This window comes from Myotis daubentonii, chromosome 14 (genome assembly GCF_963259705.1).
Source record: "Myotis daubentonii chromosome 14, mMyoDau2.1, whole genome shotgun sequence".
Taxonomy (NCBI): Eukaryota; Metazoa; Chordata; class Mammalia; order Chiroptera; family Vespertilionidae; genus Myotis; species Myotis daubentonii.
The window spans coordinates 58,756,246-58,766,049 of NC_081853.1; the positions used below are offsets into that span (position 1 = coordinate 58,756,246).

At 58.0% G+C, this 9,804-nt stretch overlaps 1 protein-coding gene across 1 annotated transcript; it reads right to left on the minus strand.

The window, feature by feature from the left end:
* Nucleotides 1-478: 478 nt before the first annotated feature.
* FBXW12 (F-box and WD repeat domain containing 12) lies at nt 479-9,523 on the minus strand. Its single transcript, XM_059663786.1, has 10 exons — nt 9,314-9,523; nt 8,727-8,764; nt 8,440-8,591; nt 7,403-7,518; nt 6,104-6,313; nt 2,886-3,044; nt 1,810-2,017; nt 1,258-1,436; nt 1,057-1,190; nt 479-686 (listed from the first exon to the last, which is right to left on the minus strand). The coding sequence occupies exons 1-10, from the start codon at nt 9,521-9,523 to the stop codon at nt 587-589; spliced, it is 1,506 nt and encodes a 501-aa protein (XP_059519769.1). The 3' UTR covers nt 479-586.
* Nucleotides 9,524-9,804: the final 281 nt, after the last annotated feature.

Below are 9,804 nucleotides of genomic sequence, written 5' to 3' on the forward strand. Positions count from 1 at the left end.
TCCTGGGTTCGATTCCGGTCCAGGGCACATGCTTGGGTTGCCAGCTCGATCCCCAGTCCGGGGCGTGTAGGAAGCAGCCGATCCATGATTCTCATCATTGATGTCTCTCTCTCTCTATCCCTCTCCCTTCCTCTCTGAAATAAAAAAATATATATATTTTTTTATATTTCTATTTTTCTAATGCACCTCCTTTGGCTCACGTTCCACAGGATTCAGTTTTGGCTGCTTACAGGCAAGGACGCTGACAATCTGACGCGGCGCCTTCCCTTGTAACCAGCCTCAACCTAAAGCCGCCCTTTCCCCATCAGATGCCTCCGAGGGACTGTCTGGGACTGCGTATTGTGTGACCGCTCACGGTCCACTGCCTTAGAGGTTTCCCCTCTCCCTGGTGCTCGGGCGAAGGGCCCGTTTCCCACCCTCTGTCTTCCTAGCGTGTGACTGTGTACCTGTCGGGTGTCGGATTCCGGATCGATAAGTTACTGCTGTTTTGTCCACTATCTCTAAATAATCATTCTGGGTTTGCAAATAGAATTCTCTTTACTACAGCGAGGAAGTCGATGCCAGGGGGGCCGCACTCATCGCCGTATCACGGGTCCAACGAATACATCACCAGGACGCTGGCCTCGCGGGCCTTGGACACCACGCACACGATGCTGGCGCTGTCGCAGATCGCCCTGGAGAAGTAGCTGCCGAAGGAAGCACAGCACCCGCAGTGGGCGGGGGAATGCAGGTCTATGGTGGGGTTTTTGTTTTCTTTTTAAATGTTTATTGATTTCGGAGAGGGAGAGAGAGAGGGAGAAACACCAGTGATGAGAGAGAATCATTGATTGGCTGCCTCCTGCACGCCCCCACTGGGGATCGAGCCCTCAACCTGGGCCTGTGCCCTGACCAGGAATCGAACCCACGACCCTTCAGTCCGCAGGCTGACGCTCTACCCACTGAACAACACGGGCCGGGGCAAAGAATCTTTTCTGTTTAAACTCTAGGACCCCTTGTTAATTTGCTTAACTAGACATTTGAAATCGTGAGGAAGAGTCATCGCCAAGCAGGGCTCACCAGCAGGGCGTGGGGTCGGCCCGCCTTTGCTCCAGGTGGCAGCAGCTCAGGAGGCCTGCGCCGCGGCCGTCCTCCTCCCACATGTACAGGTGCAGGTAGTTGTCCGTGGACGCGGTGAGGACGTGGAGCGAGTCCTGCGGAGGAGGGTTAGGGTGAGCGGCGCCCCCGCCGGAGCCGGCGGCAGGAGGAGGGCGCACGCACCACCCATAAGGAGCAGATGGCGTTCCGGTGGTGGCTGAGTCGATGCAGCAGGCGGCCGCGGATGGAGAAGAGGAACAGGTGAGGCCCGCTCTCGAAGACGATCGAGTCTCCGTCCCGGACCCCCATCCGGAGCGGGTCCTCCATCCCGTCCGGCAGCATGAAGGCCGCAATCTGACGGGCTGTTTTCGGGGGAAACACACGGCCAGGCAGACTTTGGGTCCTGTCGTCAGAGCCACCTCCTGACCCTGAGTGAAAAGATAAACTCGCCCGCCGGGGGCTCAGGGGTTGAGCATCGACCCAGGAACCAGGAGGTCGTGGTTCGATTCCCGGTCGGGGCCCAGGCCCGGGTTGCGGGCTCGATCCCCAGTGCGGGGCGTGCAGGAGGCAGCCGATCCATGACTCTCTCATCATGGATGTTTCTCTCTCTCTCTCCCTCTCCCTTCCTCTCCGAAATCAATGAAAATATATTTTAAAAATAACAATGAATCAGACAGGCCTCCAGCTAAGAAAGCCCCGCCCTGCAGAGGCGGCCCCGCCCGATCGCGGGCCTACCTTCCAGGCCGGAGCGGCCCCCAGGGCTCTTCGCTGCCAGGTCGAAGGTGCCGAACCCTGTCCTTCTGCAGGACGCTCTCCGGAACATCACGGTCACCCTGTTGGCGCACTTCAGGGCCCAGCAGGCTTGGCTGCAGAATGTGAACGGCAGAGAGACGCTCGAGGGGGCGCTGCCTCCGGGTCTCAGCAGGCCCTGGGCGGAGAACACCTGTGGGGAGACCAGTGCACGGGGTCAGGCGAAGGGGTCCCCGTCTCCGAGCAGCAGCAGCGCCAGGAAACCCTCCACTGCGCGCCCTGGGCCGTAGCTCGGTGGCTAGAGCGCCGGCCTTCGGACCGAAGGGTCCTGGGTTCGATTCCGGCCAGGGCTGCGGGCTCCGTCCTCCCTAGGAGGCAGCTGATTCGTGATTCTCTCTCTCATCACTGATGTTTCTCTCTCTCCCTCTCTCTTCCTCTCTGCGGCCAAAGCTTTATCCGAGTCGCAGGGAGGCTTTTTAGTCACTGTTTGTCACTCGTTGTCCTCCTGTCCTGCCCGTCACCGGGGTCACACGGAGCAGAGTCCCCAGCGCCCCCTCCCCATGGTCTCCATGCGGCCGCCCTGGGCCCCCACCAGGTTGCGGCAGGTCCCCTCCGAGCCGTCGCTGCGCCTCCCTCAGCTCCCTGCTCCCTGGGGCCCAGCCACATGCTCGCCCGGCCAGCCAGGCTCAGGGAGAGAGCGTCGGCCTGCGGACCAAAGGGCCCCGGGTTCGATTCTGGTCAAGGGCACAGGCCAGGGCTCCATCCACCGAGCCAACCCAGCGGCGCCAGTCCCCCCCCCCCCCCCCCCCCCGTCGCGCCCCCTCCTCCATCCCGGGCTGACTCAGGCCCCAGGCGCCCATTTTCACTCACAAGCCTCCGTCCCTGTGAAGGGGTTGCTGCGCCCAGGACAGCGGCTCTCGGCTCCAGGAACGGAGGCCGCGCACGCTGGGCCTCGAGGGGGCGGCCGTCCGGTCCTGGCCGAGCTCCGGGCCGGGGACCCTCCCGCCTCCACCCCTCACCCTGACCCTCCGAGGCCGTGACCGAGCACCGGGCGGCCCTACCTTGGGCAGCATGTGCGGGTGGGTCCCCGAGGAGAAGACCCACTTCCTGTTGGGCGAGCAGTACAGGAGGTCCACGCTGTAGTCGAACGCGTTCACGCGGGACACGCTGGCCAGCGCGGGCACCGTCAGCGTGTGGATGTCCCCTTCGGAGTCGCCCACCTGCAGCAGAGCACGCCCGCCCGTCACGGGAGGAGACCCTAGAGCCCGGGGGGCGGCCTGGCGGGGGGGGCGGGGCCCCCATTTCTTTCTTTCTTTAAAAAATATTTTTATCCATTTCAGAGAGGGAGGGGGGGGAGAGAAACATCAATACTGAGAGAGGATCATGGATCGGCTGCCTCCTGCACGCCCCACACTGGGGATCGAGCCCACAACCCAGGCGGGTGCCCTTGACCGGAATCGAACCCGGGACCCTTCTGTCTACAGGCTGATGCTCTATCCACTGAGCCACCCGGCCAGGGCGGTGCCCCCATTTCTTCAGCCACAGAGAGGAGGTGAACTCCTCTGACCAGCCTGCCCCACAGGGTCCTGGGATGATCCCAGGGAACACGCTGTCCTAAGGCCCAGCACCCCGGCTGGTGGCTCACTCGCACAGCGACTGCCTTTTTCTCAATCTCTCTCCCCACGTGACCCCTGTCCAAGGTCACGTCCTCCAACAAGACACGGGAAGGAAGACACTTGATGTAACATCATGCAGAGTCTCTGCTGTCAGAGCTGAGCAAAGGTGCTGAGGAATGACAGGGGCCAAGGGGGTGTAAACGTCTGTGTGGCTCCAGCGGAGGCGAGAACAGATGCCTCAGGAGCACAGGGGGAGCCTGGCCGGTGTGGCTCAGTGGATAGAGCTCCGGCCCAAGGACTGAAGGGTCCCGGGTTCAGTTCCGGTCAAGGGCACGGACCTCGGTTGCAGGTTCCCGGACAGGAGTGCATGCAGGAGGCAACCTATCTGCCTTTCCCTTTCCCTTCCACTCTCTCTAAAAAAAGCCAATGGGAAAAATATCCGCAGGTGAGGATTTACAAAAAAAAAAATGCCTGACTGGCATGGCTCAGTGGTTGAGCATCAACCTATGAACCAGGAGGTCACGGTTCGATTCCCAGTCAGGGCACTTCCCAAGTTATAAGCTTGATCCCTAGTGTGGGGCGTGTGCAAGAGGCAGCCGATCAATGATTCTCTCTCATCATTGATGTTTAGCTCTCCCTCTCCCTTCCTCTTTGAAATCAATAAAAATATATTTTAAAAAATAGATTCAATGCAATCCCCATTAAAATATGCCGGGAGCCGGTCCATGCTTGCTGTTTCAAGGGACCTGGCATATATGGCATACTTTTCTTAAAATGTTTGCTCACCTTCTTGGCACTATGTGTTTTAACCAAGGTCACCTCTCCGAGAAAGGTTGAATCCCCAGGTAGGGATTTTCCCCTGAAGTTAGGGAGGGAATAAAACCCCTTAACTAAGTGCCAGGCGGGTAGTTAATCACTACAAACAATCATGCTTAAGCTACACAATCTTTACTCCCTGGAATGGAGATAAGAAACGCCCCAACCTTTGTAATAGAGATTGATAGGATTGAATCAACTGGTATAAATACAGATGTAACAAGACAGCAACAGACAGAACTGAGAACACAGGGCTTGGAAGACAGGACCAAGAGAGACAGAGCCTAGGCACAGAACCTACACAGAACGTTCTCTAGAGACAGAAGAACTTCGCTGGAGAGAGCATGCCGGAGGATCCTGGACAGGGACTGGCCTCGGAGCTTGGAGGCAAAGCCTGGTGAGAGAGCATGGCAGGGGATCCTGGACTGAACCTGACTGTGGAGATTGGCAGGAGAGCCTGACTAGAACCTGGTGACTGAACCTGACTGGAGAACCTGGACAGAACCTGGCTGGAGATCCTAAGCAGAACCTCTCTGGAGATCCAGACCAGAACTTGGCTGGAGATCCTGGCTAGGCTGCTGATCAACTGAACGCTGTCTCCCTGTCATTCCTTCTTCGCCGACTCCATCCACACCTTTGGGGACCCCTGGACCTGCTGGGGCTGGACCCCGGCAAAAATACCAATGGCATATTTCACAGACCTAGGACAAACGCTCCAAAAATTCATAAGGAATAAAAAAAGACCCCGATTAGCTGCAGCGATCCTGAGAAAGAAGAACAAAGTTGGGGGATCACAATACCAGATATCAAGCTGTTTTACAAAGTCATTGCTCTCAAAACTGCCTGGTACTGGCACAAGAAGAGACACATAGACCAAATGAACGGACCGGAGAACCCAGAAATCAACCCAAGCCATTGCGCTCAATTAATATTTGACAAAGGAGGCAAGAGCATACAATGGAGTCAAGACAGTATCGTCCATAAGTGGTGTTGGGAAAATTGGACAGATATAAGCAAAAAAAACCACTAGACCACCGACTTACACCATACACAAAAACAAACTCAAAATAGATAAAGGACTTAAATGTAAGACGGGAAACCATAAACCTCTTAGAATAATCCATAGGCAGCAAAATAGCAGATGTATGTGTAGCAATATCTTTACAGACACAGCTCCCTAGGGCGATGGAGACCAAGGAGAAAATAACAAATGGGACTCCATCAAAATAAAAGGCTTCTGCTCAGCAAAAGAAACCAACAGCAGCCCTGACCAGTTTGGCTCAGTGGATAGAGCGTCGGCCTGCGGACTGAAGGGTCCCGGGTTCAATTCCGGTCAAGGGCATGGACCTGGGTTGCCGGCACATCCCCGGTAGGGGGTGTGCAGGAGGCAGCTGATCGATGTTTCTCTCTCATCGACGTTCCTAACTCTCTATCCCTCTCCCTTCCTCTCTGTAAAAAATCAATAAAAATATATTAAAAAAAAAAAAAAAAAGAAACCAACAACACAAGAGAGCCCACTGCATGGGAGAACATATTTGCCGACATTATCTAAATAATAAAAGCGTGATATGCTAATTAGACCAGACAGCCCAACGACCATCCGGACGTCCTTCCGGACATCCTTCCGAAGCCGGGGCTGCGAGGGCCCCAAGCCCCTTGCACGAATTCCGTGCATCCGGGCCTCTAGTCTAGTATCTGATAAAGGTTTAATCTCAAAAAAAAGAAAGAAAGAAAGAAAGAAAGAAAGAAAGAAAGAAAGAAAGAAAGAAAGAAAGAAGGAGAAGGCAGGTTGGGCGGTGACCGTCAGGGGGCCCGACGCCGGCCCCGGCCGTGGGCAGCCCGCTCACCATGAGGACGGGGCCGTCGTCCGCCAGGAAGGCCTCCAAGGAGCAGCAGCACCTGGGCATGCTGCGCGCGGCCAGGGGCTCCGCGTCCTGGCAGTTCCACACCTTGATGGTCTCCTCCCTGTCCACCGTGAACGCCAGTGACCGCTGGGGCAGGGTGGCCAGGTACTTGATGTTGGCCTGCTGGGCGGGGCTGGACCAGGTCAGAGAGCCCTGGGCGGGGAGCACGGGCGGTTCAGGGGGCGCTCCCCGGGGGCGTGGGTCCTGCCCCTGCTTCTTTGAAGCTTCCCCCAAACCAGGTGTCTTTTTTCCAGGAACAGAATTAAGAAAGTTCTGCTGGCCCTAGCCGGTGTGGCTCAGCGGATAGAGCGTCGGCCTGCGGACTCAAGGGTCCCAGGTTCGATTCCGGTCAAGGGCATGTGCCTTGGTTTCGGGCACATCCCCAGTGGGGAGTGTGCAGGAGGCAGCTGATCGATGTTTCTGTCTCATCGATGTTTCTAACTCTCTATCCCTCTCCCTTCCTCTCTGTAAAAAATCAATAAAATATATTTTTTTTAAAAAAAGAAAGTCCTGCTGCATCTCAGCCGCGTGAGGGTCGTGAAGCCCTGGCCGGTGTGGCCCAATGGATAGAGCGTCAGCCTGCGGACCGAAAGGCCCAGGCTGGATCCGGTCAAGGGCACACGCTCAGTGCAGGCTCCTCCCCGGCCCGGGCCCTGGTCGGGGCTCGTGCGGGAGGCAACCCGTCAATGTCTCTCTCACATGGATGTTTCTCTCTCCCCATCCCTTTCCCTCCCTTCCACTCTCTCTAAAAAAATAAAAATTAAAAAAGAAAGAAAAAAGAAAAAAAAAGAAAGAAAAAGAAAAATAAATCAATGGAAAAATCATCCTCAGGGGAGGGTGGGAATTTAAAAAGTGAATTCTCTGCGCACTATAGTCTAAGCCAGTGATGGCGAACCTATGACGCGCGAACTCATTCTTTTGGTTGATTTTTCTGTGTTAAATGGCCTTTAAATATATAAAATAAATACCAAAAATATAAGTCTTTGTTTTACTACGGTTGAAATATCAAAAAAATTCTATATGTGACACGGCACCAGAGTGAAGTTAGGGTTTTTCAAAATGCTGACACGCCGAGCTCAGAAGGTTCGCCGTCCCTGGCCTAAGTGAAGGGTGGCGAGTTACCGTTAGAAGACCTGATTGGAAACTTCCTGTTGCCAAAGGAGGGCCCCGCCCGCCCGCTCCGGCTTCGCCTGCGGGACCGGGTGGCCACAGGGGCCGGCCGTGTGCTCATCGCAGACTCACCTCCTGCACGTCCCAGGCGTAGAGCACGCGCCTTGAAGACACGGTGCACACGATGGACTTCTGCCCGCTCACGGAGGGGCCGCTTCCTGAGAGATAGGCCAAAGGCCCCAGGACGCCTGGAAGGCAACGCAGGCGATCCTCGGCCACGGGCACTCAGGAGAGACCCGCTGAGCAAGGAGGATTCTGGGACAGTAAGTTAAGTTTCCTGCAGCCTTAATGGAGCGAGGATGGGACCTGGGCTTCAGCGCCATTCAAACCTGGCCCCTGGGGAGATGTCCACCGATTTGTTTTCCTCGTCAACCTCAGTGTCCATAGATATAAAACGGGGATTAAAAATAATTCCATCGGGTCCTGGCCGGTGTGGCTCAGTGGGTAGAGCACCAGCCTGCAGACTGAAGGGTCCTGGGTTCGATTTCCCGTCAGGGCCCATGTCCTGGTTGCAGGCTCGATCCCCAGTAGGGGGTGAGCAGGAGGCAGCCGATCTATGATTCTCTCTCACCACTGATGTTTCTCTCTCTCTCTCCCTCTCCCTTCCTCTCTGAAATCAATAAAAATAAGTAAGTAAATAAATGTTTCTTTTCCTTTAAAATGTGTATTCCAGGAGGGATGGGAAAAGGGAGTCAGGGGCCCGGTTTTACGTTGTGCAAAGATCACTCTGGGTTCTCCAGGCGGCACAGGGCACAGGGGACACGGCCGGGAGCCGGGACAGTGCTTGTCATCACAGCAGCCCAGTCCCGTTCCGTCTTCATTCCCTTTCTCTTGGCTGAATGAGAACACACGCGCGCACACACGTGTGCACACATATGTAGGCACACACATTGGCGTGCGCACACATGTAGGCACACGCACGCACGCGCACGTGAGCACATACACATGCACACACATTGGCGCGCGCGCGCACACACACATGCAGGCACACACGTGCTCACACACTGGCGCGTGCACACGCACACGAGCACATACACATGCGTGCGTGCAGGCACACAGCCCAAAGCAGTGCGTTTCCTCCACAGTGAACCGCGCTGCCCGTCCCGCACCGAGGCTGCCGGCCGCCTCCCGGTAGGAGAAGTCCTGCGGCTGGGCCCGCGCCATGCGGAGCTCGCGCCGGGCCTGGGCGAGGAAGAGCTGCTTCCACGCGGGCACCTGCGGGGCCTCCCAGGAGCCGCTCCATCTGCTCCGACACAGGCTTCTGGAAAGAGTCACGCCCGCCTTTACCCGCTGCAGCCCCTCGGCCTCCCACCCCAGCCACCCCCAGGCCTCCTCTCACACCCCAGGGACACCTGCCCTTCCCCCTCCCCGCCCTCCCCCCCCCCCCTGGCCGTACCGCCACAGGCTCTCGTCATCTGCCACCTTGTTCCAGTACTTGGGGGAGAGAAGGGGAGAAGCAGGCAACTGGTACCCAAACTCGGGCCCCTCCGTCACTGTCTTCTGTTCTGGGAGCAAGGCCCTCGCGGGGAACGCGCCACCCTCCCGGCTCTCCAAGCCGCCCAGGCGGGGCCCACGGGACGTGGTGACGGCAGAGGCTGCCGCTGCCGGGACAGGGCCCTCCTGGGCGACTCGGGGGGCTTCCTGGGCTGGACATGGGGCTTCGAGAGCCACCGTCAGCACAATGACCCCCGGGCACCCCGTTGTCATGTTCACGGAACAAACAGGCTCCGAGGGTGAGGGTGCTGGCCCGACCGGCACGTGCGCCTGCAGTTTGCTAATCGGCGCTCAAAGCGGCCAAGAGACGCACCGACACCCAAGGCCACCGACGGGCACGCAGGCCTGACGAGGTCACGGTAAGGGACAAAGGAAGTTCGTGTGGGTGTGACGCTGGGGTGCCAGGATCCCAGGCCCGAGAGCGAGGGGAGGTGTCCTGTACTGGCACCAAGCAGGCGGACAGAGCGCAGGGGCCGGGGCGGCACTCACCTTGCTCACCTGGCCCGCCTGCAGCAGGCTGGAGGCGTCCAGGAAGGAGAAGATGTGCAGCAGCGGCACTTTAGGCAACAGCGCCGGCACCGGCACCGGCACGGGCACCGGCACGGGCACCGGCACCGGCACGGGCACCGGCACCTGCGCCTGCGCCTCCGCCTGCGCCTCCACCTCCATCTCCACCTCCATCTCCTCCTCCATCTCCATCTCGTGGCCGAGCCCCAGCCCGTGGCCAGCTCCTTCCCCCCCGCAGGCTGCCCTGCATTTAACGTGGCCCCGGCTGCGCCCTGGGAGGCTTCCCACCTGCCCCCGGCTGGAGCGGACAGGCTGCAGGTGCCCGGCCTCCACTCCCACCTGCGGAGGGGCAGCCGCTCTCACCCAAGGAAGCCCGGCCCTCCCGCCTGCTCTCCAGCGGACGCTGCTCTCCCAGGGAGCTGCCTGCCACACCATTACCGTTTGCTTGAATCTTTGTGATTTTATTCATTTAT

What these genes read in the sequence shown, in the direction of transcription:
- FBXW12 (XM_059663786.1), bottom strand. Translation starts at nt 9,523, where the DNA reads ATGGAGATGGAGGAGGAGATGGAGGTGGAGATGGAGGTGGAGGCGCAG. An exon ending in AGGCGGGCCAGGTGAGCAAG is followed by an intron (nt 8,765 to 9,313) that starts GTGAGTGCCGCC and finishes CTCTCCCCCAAG; the next exon opens with TACTGGAACAAGGTGGCAGA. An exon ending in CCATCTGCTCCTTATGGGTG is followed by an intron (nt 1,191 to 1,257) that starts GTGCGTGCGCCC and finishes CCTCCTCCGCAG; the next exon opens with GACTCGCTCCACGTCCTCAC.